Genomic DNA, 19503 nt, shown 5'->3' on the forward strand with positions numbered 1-19503 from the left:
TGAGGTTGCATGACCCTTGACCCTCTGTCTGGACAGTGTTGCTTTGCCCTGTGCTGATCACATACACCATCTCTAAAAAAAAAAAAAAAAAAACTCTCTAGCAATACACACCAAACTGAGCATGTGCAGAGTGCCTCCTAGGACTCTGTACTATCAGCACATGGAATGGGGACTGTGGGAGAACGGGAGGATGAGAGAAGACAGTATCAAACAGCCTTTTTACACAATGTGGAGGATTAACCCCTTAGATTCCACAGTGCGTATAATAGGCATGCTTTATACGGACTGATTTTACTGTTGTGGGTTTAGTAACACTTTAATTGCACAATTGCTGCAGTGAACTTATCCTTAGGGGTTAATGAACTAAAACTGGACAGTGCAAAATCTGATGCAGCTGTGCATGGTAACCAATCAGCTTCTAACATCCCGTTGTTCAATGAAGCTTTGACAATAAAACCTGGAAGCTGATTGATTTCTATGCAAAGCTGCACCCGATTTTGCACTCTCCAGTTTTAGTAAATCAACCTCCTAATGTCTAGGTATGCGGCCAAGATCAGACGTAGGACCCAAAAATTCTAAGCCATTAGGATTCTACAGTAAAATAATGGATCCCTAATCCCAGAACAACTGAAAACTTCTAGCTGGTCCCAGGAACTGTTACATACCTGTATTAACAGCTGACTGTAAGGGCACTAACATGCTTGTTAGAATGAAAATATCAAACCAGGCATCTGTAGGTTCCAATATTTTGGCTTGCATATCATCTTGATGTTAATAAATATATTGTAAATTACATTTTTAGTATGTTCACTGAATCAAGTTTAAAATTTTCACTTGGCAGCTAAGCACAGCTGTTTCATGGGCATCTTGGAGAAGGGTGACAGCACACTTTGTACACAGAATGCACCCGAAAAGTTATTTCGATTGACAGCAGAGACCCAGGCCAACCGTCTGCTAGGGCAGGGAAGAAAGAGAGAAGTTAGTCTCCCACCCATTAGCCCGGACACTCGGAGAGGCCTTAACTCTGGATGGCTGCAGGCTGGCAAAACAAGGATTATCATGTTACATGAATGCTTATTAAATAACACAGCAAAGTACACCAGACAATGACATGTAAGAATGTAAAAAGCATTTCTGCACTCAGTGAGTAACAAGACACACTGACAGGCCCTTATGAGGCACATACTCTGCATCCAAGCCAAGTCAGTATGCCGCGATGCTTAGCCTGTCAGCCACTATGTGTGGGAAACCGGTGCTAATCATTCATACTGTCTGACTCATTGCTAATATTAATATTCAGGTTAAAGAACAGATATGAAAGCAGCAATGCTCAGGTTACGAAGACAAGAAGTTGGCTTAAAGCAGCATTACATGTCTCTAGCATGTTACAAGAGACTGTGCGCAGCTTCAGACATGTTATACATGTTTAGGGTAATGCCAGCACTGATTTTAGGACAGAAATTACTTTTTTTACCTGGCATGAAGACTGCATGTCATCAGGATATACAAAAAAGGAAACAGTAAAATCAGTATCTCCCTGACAAGGGAACAGAAAATTCTTCCTAAACATTGCTATGCAGGGAGAGTGGCCACTAAACATGAGGCAGTAATGATGACAGCTAATCCAATCTAAGAATGCATCAAACTACCTTTATGTGGTTGTTAAGATAAAAGCTTTGTACAAATTTAATCTAACCTCGAGATCGGCAAAAAGAAAACTGCCTCTGCCTGCGCAAATCACTCAAACCTCAGAACGCTTATGATGTACTCTTTTAAATAACTCTATTTGATTGCAATGAAAATCCAAATACAGATTTCTAATAAATACCTGAAGATGCAAATAGAAGTCATTAGTGACTCTGCTGATGGTAAACTAAAATGTGAACCTTTTATTGAGACATATACTTTGTGGCCAAAAGTTTGCAGATACCTGAGGATCACACCTATAAGAGATCATTGGACATCACACTCCAAAACCATAGACAATGATATGGAGGTGGCTCGACTTTTACTGGTAGGACTGACTCAACTCTGGGAAAGCTTTCTACAATATTTTGGAGTGTCTGTAAGAAATTTTGGTTGAGCGAGAAGATCTGGCTTACAGTCAGCATTCTAGTTCATTTCAATGGCATTAAAAAAGTTGAGGTCAGGGCTCTCAAATTCCTCCACATCAAACACTTTAAACCAGGGGTGTCCAAACTTTTTTCAAAGAGGGCCAGATTGGATGAAGTGAACATGGTGGAGGGCCGAACATTTTTCCAAACATTCTTTGAACCATTACAATTAAATGCAAATAAATTATTTTATGCCAAGTTACCGTATTTTTCGCCGTATAAGACGCACCTGACCATAAGACGCACCTAGGTTTTAGAGGCAGAAAACAGGAGAAAAAAAAATTCTGAACTAATGGACTGCAGACACAGTACAGGAGATGACCAGAGACTGCGGACACAGTACAGGAGATGACCAGAGACTGCGGACAGCACAGGGATGACCAGAGACTGCAGACAGCACAGAGATGACCAGAGACTGCGGACAGCACAGGGATGACCAGAGACTGCGGACAGCACAGGGATGACCAGAGACTGCGGACAGCACAGGGATGACCAGAGACTGCGGACAGTACAGATGACTGCTGACCTTTGGGGAGGTGGGGAGCGGGTACCTGAATTTGACAGGTACCCGCTCTTACTTCCGCAGTTGTTCTTTGATCTTACCTGTTCCTCGATCCAGCCGCGCGCTGTCTTCCCGACTTCTGTAATGGCGCTCGGCATGACAGCCGGGTGCCCAGTGCGCATGAGCGAGAAGCACTTGCGCTTTGTGATTGGTCTGGCGGCTTCTGGGATCTGTCATGTGTCCCAGGTACCGCCTTACCATTCACAAAAAGCACCGCTTCTTGCGCATGCGCACTTGGCACCAGGTTGTCATGCCCAGCGCCCACACTACAGAAGCCGGGAAGACAGCGTGCCGCTGGATAGAGGAACAGGTAAGGTCCCGCTGCAGAGCTGAGCGGCCAGCCCGGTATTCTGACACGGCCGCGGTGGAAATACCGGACCGGCCGCTCCATATTCGCTCCATAAGACACACTGACATGGAGGGCCGTATTAAACCGACCCTCGGGCCGTAAATGGCCCGCGGGCCGGACTTTGGACATGCCTGCTTTAAACTATATCTTGATAGAACTAGCATTGTGTTGGAAGGGACCTTCTCCAAACTGGTGCCAAAAGGTTGGAAGTGCACAATTGTTCAAAGTGTCTTTGTATGCTGTAGCACTGACAATACTCTTCACTGGAAATACCTGAACTCAATCATTTGAAGGGGTGCTCACAGCCTTTTACATACAGATAGGTGTGAAAGTCAGGTGGCCACAAACTTTTGGTTGGTACAGATAAACCTGATTCTGTGTGCACCGGTTTTAGTAAGTCTCCTCCATAGTGTAGGCAAGTATATGGAGGTCTAGACAAAGCGAAAAGGGTGGAATGCTTGGTAAGAGAAGGGATCCTCAAATGTTACAGCTATTAGTGCATATTCAGTCTGACCTGGCCTTTTGGCTGGTTTCTTGGTGGGGGTATCCTTCTTCTTGCTTGGCACAATGGGAGAATAGGGGACTCCTGGAGTTGCACTGTTCTTTCGGAAATGTTCTTTCAGTCCCTTTATTGAACGATCCAGTTGGCTGGAGCGAATCTGGTAGTATACATTCATGAAGTCTGCAAGGAGAAGCAGATGAAGAAATTAATTATCTTCAATGAGAACAAGAGTAAGTAGAAGAATACAATCAGAAGATCAGATGTCAACAATGCAAAAAAAAAAAAGTCAAAAAGCAATACAATAAAGTGAACACATTAAAAATAATAGTAAAGCAGGCAATGAGGACGATTTAAAGCTACATCAAATCTAACATTGTAGTTCTAGTTTATAATAACAGTAAAAGCACTTTAGGGGAAAATTCCACTTTGAGAGTACATACATAGCTGTTGCAAGACATTCTGCGATTTAACCACTTACATACCATAGTACATCTAACAATGGCGGATTGGTGGCCCTTTTAATACCCAGTGCCATTTATGAACGGCACTGGATAAACAGCTGTTAGGCCGCTGATCCGCTGGGTGATCGCTGTATTCCGAGCTGTACCCAGTCAATCCGAGGGGTTGGTACCATGCGATTGCTGTGACTGGTCATCATAGCGATCACATGGTACAATTTATAATGCTGGTCCCTCCCCTTCCCCTTACAACATGGAAAGGAGAGAGATCAGTTCTTATAAAGGGACACAGAATGAGCCAATCAGCAGCTGATGTTGCTGACCCATTCATTCTGTTGCTGTGACACAGGAATCGTTCTTATTTTTTTTAACCCTTTCCTGCCCCCCTCCTCTCCATCACATACTACCTCCCCTAATGTCTCTAGTGACCTGTAAATAAAGCCATCTACTCCCTTATCCTTCCCATCTGAACCCCTTCACCTCCACCATGCCATTGTATGTGACCAGTACTTTAATTCCTTCTCTGGCTCCTCCCTCTGTGTATGACCTGTACAGTAATGAACATAGTGCACTATTCCACAAACGTTGGGATGCTGAGCAAAATCTACATAAAAACAGAATGCAATGATTTGCAAATCTCATAAACCAATATTTTATTCACAAGAAACAGAAGCATATCAAACATTTAAACTGAGGAAATGTAACATTTAAAGACAAAAATCAGGTCATTTTGAAATTGATAGCAGTAATACCTCACAAAAAGTTGGGACGTGGCAACAGAAAGCTGGCAAAGTAAGTGGTACTAACAAGAAAGAGCTGGAAGAACATTTTGCAACTATTTAGGTTAATCGGCAACTAGCCAGTAAAATGACTCGGTATAAAAAGAGCATTTTAGAGAGTCAGAGTGTCTCAAAAGTAAAGGTGGGCAGAGGGTCGTCAATCTGTGAAACGCTGCATCTAAAAATTGTGGAACAATTTCATAATAACATTCCTCAATATAAAATTGCAAAGACTTTACATATGTCAACATCTACAGTATATAATATCATACAAGAATATGGAGAAATTTCTGTGTGCAAGGGACAAGGCCGAAACGCAATATTGGATAACTCTGATCTTCAGGCCCTTAGACGGCACTGTACTAAAAACAGGCATGATTTTGTGATGGACATCACTGCCCATACTCCAGAATACTTCCAAAAATCACTGTCTGAAAACAGTTTGCCTTGCCATCCAAAAATGCATGGTAAGGTTCTATCATGCAAAGAAGAAGCCATATCTGAACATGATCCAGAAATGCCACTGTCTTCTCTGGGACAACGTTAATTTATAACGGTCTGCTGTTCTGTGGTCAGACGAATCAAAATTTGACATTCTTGTTAGAAACCATGGGTGCCGCTTTCTCTGGACTAAAGAGGAGAGGGACTTTCCGGCTTGTTAAAAGCTTGCATCTCTGATGGTATGTGGGGTGCATTAGTGCATATGGAATGGGAAGCTTGAACATCTGGAAAGGTACCATCAATCCGGAAAGACAATATCCTGGTTTTAGAGCGGTATATGCACCCATGACGCCTTTTTCAGGGAAGCCCTTGCATTATTAATGCTAAACCGCATACTGCATCTATGACAACAGCATGGCTTCAGAGTAAAAGGGGCTTAACAGACCTGCCTGCAGTCCAGACCTTTCAGCAATTGAAAATATTTGGTGCAACTTGAAATAAAAAATATGACAAAGACCCAGTTAGAATCCTAAATCAGGCAAGATTGGGACAACATTCCTCTCCCAAAACTCCATCAACTGTTTCCTCAGTTCCCAGACATTTACAGAGTGTTGCTAAAAGAAAAGGAGGATGCCTCACACTGTGGTCAACATGGCCCTGTTCCAACTTTTTTGATGTGTGTTACGGCAATCAATTTCAAAATTACCTTATTTTTTTCTTAAAATGGTACAATTTCTCAGCTGAAACATTTGATATGTTTTGTTTTCTATTGTGAATAATATGTATTTATGAGATTTGAAAATCATTGCATTCTGTTTGTATGTAGATTTTGCATAGCGTTTCCTTTTTTGGAATTGGGGTTGTATTATTTTTGCATTTTTATTTTAACAGAGAATAAGGAAAAACATTTTTTTTAATCAATGGTCTTTTTTTCTTTTGATAGAAAAAAAACCTGGGCACTTTTTAAATACCACAAAAAGAGAGCTCTATCTATCTAAAAAAATATGATAAAATATTAATTTGAGTACAATGCTGCATAATAGATTAACTGTCAGTCAAACAATCACAGAACTGAAAACTGAAGAATGGCCTGGTAAGGAAGGACTATTACAGCTTGGTATACAAGCGGCTAATGTTTTTAAAGGGGCAGTGTCAACTTTTCCATGGCAAGGCAAAGGAAACCATCACACCAGTCCAGGGGCGGACTAACCATTTGGAAACTTGGGCACTGCCCGAGGACCCGGGGTCAGTAGGTGGCCCCATGAGATGCCCCTGGTACCTTTTTCATAGGCTTTTTTGAGTTTGTGCAAGGACACAGGGGCCCCATGATCCCCTATTGCCCAGGGGCCCCATGAGTTATCAGTCCGCCTCTGCACCAGTCATACTCACTCTGCCAACATTCCTTCACAGCTTCTGCCCCACTACAGTAAACACTACAATTCTAACGTGTCAGCTGGTTTTGGATGATAAGTGGAGTAAAGATGCCCCTCCCCAATCACGTGACAGGGTTCAAGGCTAGGGGTAGGCTGCTAGACCAGAGCAATGTCATATGGGAGGAGGTCACATGCTTGCCTACACCCAGAAGTAGCAGATATTGTTGCCAGCTTCAAGAAAAGCAGAATCAGCATGAGAATGCTAGTAAATTAAAACGTAGTTCCACCTGAAAAAAAAAAAAGTCAGCAGCTACACACACTGTAGCTGCTGAGTTTTAAAATACAGACACTTACCTGTTCCTCGGTCCAGCGGTGTCCTCACTACCGCTGGTTTCACTGGCCGTCTTCTCTCCCTGGCGCCGGCATCTTCAGTGTGGGCACCCGGCTGTGACATCTTGCGGCTTCACAGCCGGGTGCCCACTGCGCATGCGCGAGAAGCGCTGCACTTTATGAATGGCCCCGTAGTCTTCTGGGACCTGTCACATGTCCCAGAAGACTACGGAGAAGGAGGAGGAAGAAGACTTCCTATTGTCTAGACGATCGCAGCGGAAGTGGGAGCGGGTACCTGTCAAATTCGGGTACTAGCTCCCCCCCCCGCGCCCCAAAAGTACCAATCCTTCAACCCTTAATAGCGAGCAGGGGACAAAGGCTTAAAGCGGAACTTCCCCTTTTGGGTGGAGCTCCGCTTTAAGTATAACTGGTGCAGGGGGCTGGGAACGGGGCCTTTACAAAGTTAGTGTTACCCTGGCCTTAATCAGCAAGGTGTTAGTGGAGCGCTACAGCACTACAATGCTTTAGATGTCTTCTCCAATTTCCCTGATGTCCCCATCAGCGTACAAATTTGACTTCCTAACGTTATCAAGTGCCCACCTACCCATGTTCTTATTGACCATTAAGGGCAAGTTCTCAACACCATCAGAAAATGTGGAAATTTGTATATTATAGTACCTGGAGATTTAGGTAATCTATGGTAGGATAGGAATACCAACAGAAGTAGGAGGGCCAGGATAGGAGGGTCAGCAACAGACATTACCAATATCAGGAGGGTCAGCAATAGGCACTATCAGTAAGTGAAACATGCTTGTTTTAGCACTGGTACTCTGAGTACCCAATGTGCTGCTTAAGATATGCAGAAATATGTGCAGGCACTAGTTGCATTGCATTGCTTGCATTGTAGTCCAGCAGATTGTCCATTACCATTATGGTACTTACAGACATGCAATAAATTTTGAATGTGTGGATCATTTCTCACTAATAATCATCAAAACCATAGTGCTACTCTTTTACAAGCCACCAGAAAACAAGGATACATTTTAATTTTTTGCCAACCACAGATCTTCAAAAATATAACACAGATTGAGGATATAATTATGGTCTACTGCAAATTATCTTGTACTATTTTATCCCTTAATGATACGTGATATGCACTCACCTTGGTTTCTGCCATACTCTACCAACCATTGAGAGATGCGTATGATGTCCTGTAAGATCCCTTCTGGAAGATGCTCTAGAATTCCCTCCTCTTGTCCTTCTATCTCTTCATCTGTACCAATGAGGTCCAAGATGAGAATAGGAGGGACTGGTTTACTGTGTCTCTGAAGGAGGTTACGGAACTCAGCATCTAAGGATTCCTTTCCTCTTTCAAACAGCGACTTCTGCAAAATTTGGGTAACACAATCAAAATAGAGATTTTCCAAGAATTAATTTTGTTATAAGATAGAGAACATGACCTTTACATTAACAATAAAAACAGCTAAAAAATGAATCATAACAAGTTTGATTTATAATCTCCTTTAGCAAATCTTTGATTTATGATCTCCTTTAACAGGTCTAGTTAATTTATTCTCTGAATTTTTATTTGGCAAAATTACTTTGTGTCTTAGCATACAAATGATCACTAACGTACCACTCTGTTTAACTCTGGGCTGTCAGGATTGTTATCTTGAAAATATTCCACTGCTTTCTGAATCTTGGCAATGCAGCTTAGGTATTCTTCTAGTCGTCCTGATGGCCTAGTAGATGAAAAAATATGAAAAGTGATTTCCATACATGAAACAAATAAAATAAATATCCTGTCACATAACTGAGAGTTAAATTCTTTTAAATTGCCAACAGATTTAAAGTGCATGGGTATCCAAACCCTGTTCAGTTTTTTTTAGTGTCTGAGATTTACCGTTTCTATTCATCCTGATCACCATGGCCATTGAGACTGAAAGTGATTGGGAATTCAAACTTTTATAGATGTCATCAGAACAAGAAGTGAAGGCAAATCTAAAATCTAGAACCCTCGTTATGGTGGTAACCTTTACTTTGAAAGATTTCCTCTTAGCTCCTATTGCGTCTTTGAGACAGTGGCTATACATACACTTTACAAATCTTAAAAATATCCCATTGCTAACCAGTACCATTAAAGACCTGACGAGTGTTGATGTGGCCTGTGACCCAGCGGTGTGTTTATTGCACATTATGGACCTCCCTATCAAAAAGTATAAGGCCTCCCTGACGGTTCAATTTTTAAATGCAGCTAAAGCTTGCATTCCCTTTTGTTGGAGGTCTGTGCACCCACCTACGAGGTCCCTTTGGTTTACTAAAGTCAATGAGCTGCGAGACATGGAGGACCTCACAGCTTCTTTGTATGACCGGGGTGAAATTTTTCGAGACACCTGGAGACCGTGGCAATACTTTGTCTATACTGATTCTTATCTCCAGGCACCCTCCGGGCTGGTGTAAGGGTGGCTTTGTCCTGTCTAGTTTTGTCCTGTTTTATTTGGTTCTCCGTGGCCCTCAGATGGGAGAGCCGACCCGCTCTATTCCGCTTCTCCTTCCTCAGTTGGTTTCTTCTTGATTTCATATTCTTCTTTTCCGCGTTCCGGTTTCTTGTCTCCCATCTATGTTTCCATTTCCTTGTTCTTCCTCTCTTTTGTTTCTTTTTCTTTATCTCCCTTCATTCCCTTTTTTTTTCTGATTCCTTTTTCCTCCTCTTTGCGCCCTGTTCATCTTCCTATTCTGACTCCTCTATGTATCCATAGTCTCCCTCCCTGGTTTCCCGATCTGTGGGGAGTTCTATATCGAAAATGCTTCTTTGTCTGCTACCTGAGATCTCTCTGTGGGACCTCCTTTCCCATTTTCTGAGATTTCGGGATGCCCTGGTTTCCCATATGGCCGGTTGCTTGTTATTAGACCTTTGCCTTCTCAGCCACTCCAAGGCCGTACTGTGTCCACGTAAGTGCTTGACTTACAATGATCTACTATGTTGTTGCCTACTTTGGTTTACACCATGATGCTGCTCGTTTACTTGTCTATTTGTTATACTTGGCTCATTTTATTGCCTTATGTTTTGTTGCTTCTGTGTACCTTATATTGTATGATTTTTGGCTACCTAACCAGAAAAATGTATAAATAAATAAATTATAAAAATATACCATTGCAGCATATGTGCAGGACCATGGCAACTACAGATCAAACAGAGGATAAGATGGCAGCCTCCTTGGCTAAAAAGGGTAGGAGGGTTTAGTTTCACTTTAAGGGTGATAGTTTTTATCTTCCATCATACAAGCTTTTGTCATACAAAACAACAAACCCATGGTATACTGTATATTAGATATCTAAAAGGTCAGAAACACACAACTTCATGCATAACTGCTGTGAAGATTTTAGGTGACAGAGTGGCCCCCAAATCTGAACTGAACATGGTTAAGCTTGTCGTTCAAGGACCCAACTTAGAAAGTTCTCAGGTGGTATTTTTTGTATGTGAAAGTCAGTTCAGAAACATTATTGCATGGATGTTGAGGTTCTACAAGCAATCTGTTGAGGAGAGCAGAAAATAGAGAAGTTCCAGGTGGAGCTAAAATAATCCAGTAGGTGAAAAGATTAATGAAAATCAGAGGCTTGCAGTGGCCAAATAACATGCAACAAATTAGCAATACCACGTCTGCAATATTCTGGATGATAACTGAATGACCTGAAAAGAAAATCATCAAATACAGCTAAAGTCCAATTGAACTCTTGGTTTTAATCCACTAAACCCATTCAAACAAAAGGTGTTCAATATTAGTCTTGCGCACTGGGCATTTAGCCTTGCTTCATGAGATCCCAGTGTTTTGGTGCAGGGGAAGGGACAGTCGCACTGTTCAGTCCCATTGCCAGCAGCCCTCTAAGGTCTCCGAGAGGCTAAAAGCTGATACAGTTGAACAGTGCAACGAGTCATACTAAGGTTTATGGCAGCATGGAGGCTGTGGAGGAATGCCTGGAACACCGACTGCTTTCATTCCAGGAATTCATCCCTGGGTGGATACTGCCCTAAATGTTAGTACGATTTGGTGCACCGTCCACCCCAGCAGCTTTTAGCGTCTCATAGTGTTTTACAGGTTGCAGAAGTGTGCAGAAGACCTTATAGTTCATTATCCTTCTAAAGCAGCCACAGTCTGAGTAGAAGAACCTGCCTATTGCCAGCATGCTGCACAGTAAGACTCTTGCTCTCTTTGAGGAAGCAGTGGTCTCATTGCAGAGATCAAAAAACACCCCTTAGCTGACAGGTATTTCTGTTCTGGCTCCAGCTTGTATAGAAAAATATGAAGTATGAATAAGATATCGAGCACTTTTTGTTTTGATGCATCTACATGTATTTTATTCATCTGTTTTTTTGTGGGCAGACCTTCTTTGCACACTCTCAGGCCTTGTTCACACAGGGAGTACAACACCATAAACCCATGCAGGGCCATGTTCACCCGCCCTGTGCAAACAGTCCCATTGATGTCTTGGAGAACACAGACACAGCTGCTGTGTCCCATTATGACATCCATGTGGGTGCGGCTGCGTATCCCTGAACTCGCCCAGTGTGTGCAGGGGTGTGGAAATTTAAAAAGAAACTACTTGTCCAAGGAACTAAATTGGGGTCCCAATCTACTTGTACCTCATGACAATCTATTTGTCCTGATAAAAAAAAAATATATATTTTAACCAAAACCGTATTTAACCACTTGACTACCGGGCACTTTCACCCCCTTCCTGCCCAGGCCAGTTTTCAGCTTTCAGCGCTGTCGCACTTTGAATGACAATTGCGCAGTCAAGCAACACTGTACCCATATGAAATTTTTATAATTTTTTTTGAGACAGATAAAGCTTTCTTTTGGTGGTATTTAATCACCTCTGGGTTTTTAATTTTTTGCTAAACAAACCAAAAACAACTGAAAATTTTGGAAATAAAAGTTTTTTCGTAGTTTCTGTTATAAAATTTTGTAAATGAGTAATTTTTCTCCTTCACTGATGTGCGCTGATAGGCTGCACTGATAGGTGGCACTGATGAGGAGGAACTGGTAGGCGGCACTGATGGGCATTGACAGGCATCACTGGTGGGCATGGACAGACATCACTGATGGGCACTGAAAGGCAGTACTCATATATGGCACTGAAAGGCAGCACTGACTGGCACTGATAGGCGGCACTGACTGCCACTGTTAGGTTGCACTGACGGGCACTGATAGGCAAACACTGATAGGTGGCAGTAAAAGGCAGCTCAGATGGGCACTGATATGTGGCATTGTTGTGCACTGGTAGGCACGGATATGTGGCATTGATGTGGCACTGACAGGTGGCATTGATGGACACTGACAGGTGGCATTGATGGGGCTACACTAATCATCAGTGCACTTCATACTTCATATGATGTCCTCCCAGAACGAGAGAACCACCGTCTGTCCGTCATTTCCTTATATTGCGGGCGGGAGGCAGTTAAATAAGGTCTTTATTGATAGCAAGAAGGTTGATGTTTTTTTTATTATGCAGAGGTGCTTTTAGGAATGTCTGGGGCTTTTAAAAAGGAAAGGGGCTTTATGGCGAATGTTTTCAACAATGCGCTGTTTATCTCCTACTCAGGAGAACGCCCTCATGTCAATCAAGCGATGACGCCCATGGGGAGGATTGTCCTGGTGAGGAGGATTGTCCTGGTGTGGAGAAGGCAGCGGGAGGCGGGTGCCCTTAGCTCGATCTGGCGATGACTGAGGAGGAGGTGACAGGAGGGGGGACATCCTCTCCCGCTACTTGTAAAGGTAATCCAGCGGCTTGTTAGCTGCTCAGTTTGCTTTTATAAGAGAGCCGTCCTGTGGCTCAGTAAACATTGCTGCTTGACCACAGCAGGGCTAAGGATAAAAAAAACAAAAAAACCTCCTGCCCGGCGCCCGGAACTGTATGTCCCGGGAGTCAGGCAATAGTATTTGAACATCTCTGGTGTGTCTGGGGACACGTACCCACACTAAACATGAATGTCAGTTTAATCAAAGAAGGTATTCATAATGTTTATATATACATGCACACACACACACCCATAAATGTTTTGCCTTTCATTTCTATTTTAAACTGAATGGGTTGTTTTACAAGGTAAGGCTTCAAATATACTCAGCAGACACAGAGCAGACAGAGCCCACTCCGCTCTATGGGCGGCCATGAGTAAATGGACTACACTGTCTGTTTACACCCAGCTACCTCTGATCCGCTTCACCTAAACGGAAGAGGATAGAGTCTTCTCCTGTTTGTTTTAGCAGACCAGATCGGACCCAGAGGTAGGCGGATGTAAATGGTCACAAGTCCATTTACACCAGCCTGTGCATAGGGATGAATGGGTCTTCTGATCAGGTCCTCTTGAAAAACAGACAGGCAGACCGGATTGGAATGCCCCTCTGAAAGGTTCCTAACACGAGTTGTTTAGTTATATACGATTCGGCTAACAACACAACCACTTAAGACTTGTTTTAATATTTCAGTTTCTCTACAAGTTGTTTTGAGGTATGCTATACATTATTATAAAATCAATACAATAAGGGCTATGACAGGTATGTACACATTACTTCCTTTTTTTCGTCACATGTAATACATAAAGAACGCACTGTACATTCAGGAAACCCCGTTGCTCTCCTTCTTACCCCTCTCGGATAACCCTCTCAGTCTCCGAGGCTACATGGTAGTAGCTAATGACGTGGTCCAGACAGGAAAGGGTACTCTCCACATTTTCCTGAAGGCGCTGCAGTGTCTCTGTCTGCTTGTGCACGGGGATGATAGAATTCTCCAACTTCATTAATCGGCTCTCGAAGGATGAAAGGATGGACACCTGGAAGATAGACACAAGAGACTCTAGAAATGCCAATATCATTCATTATGAACCACCTTTCATCCCTTGCCTTGTACTCACCATGTTATTGGTTAGCTGATCACTCTTATCTAGACTCTCTTTGATGAATGTCAACATTTCTTCCTCCTGAAAAAAAAAAATCAATGGTCATCAGCCTTACAGACATAATGGGGAAGATTTACTAAAACTGCTCTGCATAGAAACCAATCAGCTTCCAGGTTTAATTGCCAAAGCTTAATTGAACAAGCTGAGGTTAGACGCTGATCGGCTCCCATGCCCAGCTGCACCAGATTCTGAGTGCAACAGTTTTAGTAAATCTACCCCATTGAATTTCCTGGAGCTCTTTAAAGTAACACGAAGGCTGTCAATGCTAACCTCACTTTCTGAAAAGGCCTCCCTAATGTTTTAGATCCTAAAACTTGTCTTCTGGGGGATTTAGGTTTCTCGAAATATGCTAAGCAGTTTCTGTGTATATTGTATTTCTATGCCAAAAAGGTGATCCTGCTTACTTGGAAGGGGCTTGCATTGCCAACTATATCACAATGGCTTACACTTATTAATGATGCCCTTCCTTTATACAGACTCACCTTTGAGCTGAGAAAAAAAAGGGAACAATATTTGAAAAACTTTGGGGCGGAAGGATTGTTAGTCCCCTTACCTTGACCTCTCTAGATCCAGATGTTTAAAGCGGAGTTCCACCCAAAAGGGGAAGTTCCGCTTTAATGCTTTGTCCCCCGCTCCCCATTAAGGATTGGCACCTTTGAGGAGCTGGAACCTGAATTTGACAGGTACCCACTCCCACTTCTGCTGCGATCGCCTAGGCGACCAGCAGTGGAAGTTGTCCTCCCTCCCCGTAGTCTTCTGGGACACGTGACAGGTCCCAGAAGACTACGGGGCCATTCACAAAGCGCAGCGCATCTCACGCATGCGCAGTGGGCACCCGGCTGTGAAGCCGCAAGCTGTCACAGCTGGGTGCCCACACTGAAGATGCCGGCGCCAACGAGAGAAGACGGCCGGTGAAACCAGCGGTGGTGAGGACACCGCTTGACTGAGGGACAGGTAAGTGGCTATATTTATAAAAGTCAGCAACTACAGTTTTTGTAGCTGCTGACTTTTTTTTTTTCAACTGGAACTCCGCTTTAAGTATTGCTTTTATGATCTCAATGCATATTATGAGTTTTATTCTAGAGTGCATAACCCTGTTCTTGGAGGTACTTGCTATAGTTTCTATAGCACTGTTCCTTGATTCATGTGACCTGTGAGACCCTGCGTGGTCGCTTGTTTTTTTTTTTTTGGACCTTGTGAGTCTTGTTGAGCTGTTTGTTGTATGATGTGGAAAAATGATAAAGCTTCAATAAATATATCTTGAAAAAAAAAACCCTGTAGCCTGTTTACAGTGACTGATAATAACTTTTATTACCTTGGCATCAATAAGTAAAAGTGCTCAATAGATATTTTCAAACACAACAGAAATAGATTAAAAAAGGATTAAAATGGAAAAGTCCAAAATGTGGTACTAGAAGCTAGTAAATCATTGTCAGGAGACCTTGGGGGGGTTTCAGTAAGTAGGGAAAGACGTGTCTCTGCTGACCTCAGAAACTAGAACACTAATAACTGAAGTGTCAACTATCATCTTTTAGGGCTCATTCACACTAGTGGTTGGGGGGCGGTAGGGAGGTAATGGAAATCTCGTTGTACAGTATATATTCTCTGATCTGGGGAATAAATGATGAATACTGGATGATACATTTGTGTCGTTCATTATTCCTGGGCGTGCTTGAAGGTTTGCTAATACAGTGACATACTGTGGTGTCTTAGGGCTCATAATTCAGGTGCGATTCCTGTCCAAATGGCATGTGATTTCCTCCACCACTCCTGTGTGATCCATCCCACTATAGAAAGACAGGGCAGCGACATGAAGTGATGAAGTGCAGCAATGGGCATACAAACAGGTTAAAATGTTATCACACATAACATGTTAAAAGTGCCTAATATCTTGCATATCAAATCCAAAATCGACCGCTTGCAGTGCTCACAGGGCTGGAGGAAAGGTGGTCCGCCTCCATACCCACAGGGGTCCCAGAACTTCATACATCTCCTCCAGCCCTGTGAACACTGCAAATAGCCGGTTTTGGATTTGATATGCAAGATATTAGGCACTTTTAACATGTGATATTTGACAACATTTTAACCTGTTTGTTTGCCCATTGCTGCACTTCATGTCGCTTCCCTGTCTTTCTATAGTGGGATCACACAGGAGCGGTGGGGGAAATCACATACGATTTGGATAGCAATTGCACCGCATTCCTGTTCAAATTGCATGCGATTCTTTGCAGTGTGATTTGAGCCCATTCATTTTGTATGGGCTCAAATCGCACTGCCAAAGTTTTAGTACACGGTATCAGCGAGTTCTTGACCGAAAGGATCGGTACTCGCCAATACTGTATTGTAGGCTGAGGATGCTGGAATGCAACTGAAGTGGGTTGCAACACTGGAAGTATCTTACTGTACTAAGGGAGAAGGTAAGTATTTAGGCCTTATTCCGGCACCCCTAGACAAAACCAGCATTTAACCCTTGCAGTGAGGGGTGGGGGTCTCCACTCCAGGGGGGGGGGCATTTTTCTGATTTTGCTGCTGCAGCTGGGCTTTAACCACTTGCCTACCAGGCACTTTTACTCCCTTCCTACCCAGGCAATTTTCAGCTTTCAGCGCTGTCGCACTCTGAATGACAATTGCTTGGTCATGCAACACTGTACCCATATGACATTTTTTTTCACACAAATAGAGCTTTCTTTTTTTGGTATTTATTCACTGCTGGATTTTTAATTTTTGAAAAAAAAAATTTGAGAAAAAAAAAAAAACGTTTTCTTTGTTCCTGTTATAAAATTTTGCAAACAGGTAATTTTTCTCCTTCACTGATGTGCGTTGATGAGGCAGCACTGATGGGCACTGATGAGGTGGCACTGGTGGGTATTGATGGCAAAGCACTGATAATGCTGCACTGACTGACACTGTTTGGAACTGATGGGCAGAACTGTTGGGCACTGATGGGCACTTTTGAGGCTGCATTGATAATCAGTGCAGATGTCTCCTTTGACAGCTGACGGTTATCGGTAATTTCCTTATGATACTGTCGATAACAAGTGTATTTACATGGTGGTCTGCTGTGATTGGACACAGCTGATCACGTGATAAAAGGCCACTGTGATTGGCCTTTTACTATGTCATGTGATCAGCTGTGACACGGCGATCACAGACAGTGCCGGGTGCGCGTCGCGGGGGGGGGGGGGTTGCATTCTGGGCATTCTGGCAGGACGTCATATGACACCCCCAGAACTGGACAACCGTGCTGTAGCCATCATTCGGGTATAGCGCGGTAGAAAAGTGGTTAAAGGTTATTTTGACTGTGCTAATGGCCTCAAGTCATTGGATAGAGTTCACCTTTACAGTAAATTTGCTGTCAAGTTCACCTTCTGGAAAGTCTACTTTCCCATGATGCTGATCCTCCGTCTTTAGTCCTTTCTCAGCCACTGCCCCATAATATTAGAAACGTCAGCACGAGGAATGAGCCTTCTGGCGTGTCTGGACCAGGATGTGATCCTGCCAGGAAGCTGTCATCTGTGCGGGCCAATCATCTGCGCCCATGGAATTCTCCGTCCCCACGTGTACAATGGGCATGTAGACATGTGGCAGCAAGGCGGGGATTGCCATGGCAGCAGATGATTGGTCCGTACAGGTGACAGCTTCCTGGCAGGATCAAATTCTGGTCCCGACACGCCCCGCATCATTCCTGCTTCGTGTCTACAGGCTGGATAGTAACGAAGCCCTAGGATCAGTTTGACATTCAGACAGTATAGAAGGAGAGCTCAGCTGTGGCAGCACTCAGGATTTCCTCATTATATGTATTCACCCCAGGGAAAAGATTCTATCCATGTCTGCCTAGTACAGAGCCCAGTACACTGAATTCCCCCTCCCCCTCTCATGGATAAACATGACACATAACCTGTTTCAGCTTTTCCTCTATCTCCTTCTTCCGGCCTGAGGTCTCCTCGTTCGGGATCATTCTTCTGGTAAATCGTACAGACAATAATACCGGCTATAGAATGGATCCCTCTCCACCCTTCCTGGCAGCTCTAGCATCAGATGTCAACAAGCCTCACTTCCGCCCAAAGCTCACCCTCACTTCCGTCCGCAGAAGGTCCTCCATGTTGGTGAGGTCGGGGGCTAGCAGCCGCCGCCATATTGGTAGAGGCGGGGGATAAGTGTACTGTGTGGACGCTTCCTGCAGATGACAGCAGACACCGCTGGGGGCAGTATTATACAACGGCTATATAGAGAGGTATGCTGTGGTTAAAGGAGCGGTCTCCTCAGGGGGCGAGCACTGACTACATCTGAGGGGAATTAAAAGTTGTCATTGCTGACTGCGGTGGTGGAGATGTCTAATTTCCACAAATTCTGGTGAAATTCATTATCTTTCAGTAGCCTGTTGAAATGTAGAAAAAAAAAAAAGCATTTTGCTCTACTTAAAGGTCCCCCCCCCCGGTGACCTTTAAGTAGAGCAAAATGCTTTTTTTTATTTTTTTTTGATAGAATAAGGGTGGTTTATTAGCTCTGTCAGATTTTTTTCCATCAGGGGAGTTATCTCTTCGCTTCCTGTCCCATAGCCAAACCAGGAAGTGAGAGAAAATCCCTCCAAGGTGCTGGAATACCTCACACTCCAGAACTCCAACTGTCAGAATCTCCACCAGGGTTTCCAGAACTCCATCTGTCAGAATCTCCACTAGGATGTCTAGATCTCCAACTGCCAAAATCTCCATCAGGACATCAAGAACTCAAACTGTCAGAATCTCTACTAGGACATCTAGATCTCCAACTGCCAAAATCTCCACCAGGACATCCAGAACTCCAACTATCAGAATCTCCACCAGGTTTTCTAGAACTTCAACTGTCAGAATCTCCAGCAGGACTTCCAGAACTCCAACTGCCAGAAGTTCCAGCAGGACCTTCAGAACTCCAGCTGTCAGAATGTTCACCAGGACATCCAGAACTCCATGTCAGAATCTCCAGCAGGACTTCCAGAAACTACTACTGTTAGAATCTTCATCAGGATTTCCAGAACTCCAACTGTCAGAATCTCCAGCAGGACATCTAGATCTCCAACTGCCAGAATCTCAACCAGCACATTCAGAACTCCAACTGTCAGAATCTCCACCAGGACATCTAGATCTCCAACTGCCAAAATCTCCATCAGGACATCCAGAACTCCAGCTGTCAGAATCTCCACCAGCACATTCAGAACTCCAGCTGTAAGAATCTCCTCTAGGACATCAAGCACTGCAGCTGTCAGAATCTTCACCAAGACATCTAGATTTCCAACTGACAAAATCTCCACCAGGACATCCAGAACTCCAGCTGTCAGAATCTCCACCAGGATATCTAGAACTCCAACTGTCGGAATCTCCACCAGGATATCTAGAACTCCAACTGTCGGAATATCCAGCAGGACTTCTAGATCTCCAACTGCCAGAATCTCCACCAGGACATCCAGAACTCCAACTGTCAGATTCTCCACCAGGACATCCAGAAATCCAGCTGTCAGAATCTCCACTAGGACATCAAGCACTGCAGCTGTCAGAATCTCCACCAAGACATCTAGATTTCCAACTGGCAAAATCTCCACCAGGACATCCAGAACTCCAACTGTCAATCTCCAGCAGGACTTCCAGAACTCCAACTGCCAGA

General features: G+C 43.6%; 1 protein-coding gene across 6 annotated transcripts in view; it reads right to left on the bottom strand.

The window, feature by feature from the left end:
- EXOC7 (exocyst complex component 7) overlaps positions 1–17928 on the bottom strand; it is a 56715-nt gene extending 38787 nt beyond the window's left edge. For 2 of the 6 annotated variants that reach the window (XM_089690673.1, XM_089690672.1), the window contains exons 1-6: positions 17765–17928; positions 13822–13887; positions 13556–13740; positions 8545–8650; positions 8071–8293; positions 3540–3707 (exon numbers count right to left, since the gene is read on the bottom strand). In XM_089690673.1, coding sequence (XP_089546799.1) covers positions 3540–3707; positions 8071–8293; positions 8545–8650; positions 13556–13740; positions 13822–13887; positions 17765–17824 — 808 coding nt within the window. In that variant the 5' untranslated portion in view covers positions 17825–17928. Of the gene's footprint in view, positions 1–1474; positions 1487–3539; positions 3708–8070; positions 8294–8544; positions 8651–13555; positions 13741–13821; positions 13888–17764 lie in introns of all 6 variants that reach the window. The other 4 variants (XM_089690676.1, XM_089690675.1, XM_089690670.1 and 1 more) reach the window with 3 other exon arrangements.
- Positions 17929–19503: the final 1575 nt, after the last annotated feature.

The sequence above is a fragment of the Staurois parvus genome, unplaced genomic scaffold, assembly GCF_062004578.1.
Source record: "Staurois parvus isolate SC_StPar_1 unplaced genomic scaffold, SC_StPar_1.0 ptg000538l, whole genome shotgun sequence".
Lineage (NCBI taxonomy): Eukaryota > Metazoa > Chordata > Amphibia > Anura > Ranidae > Staurois > Staurois parvus.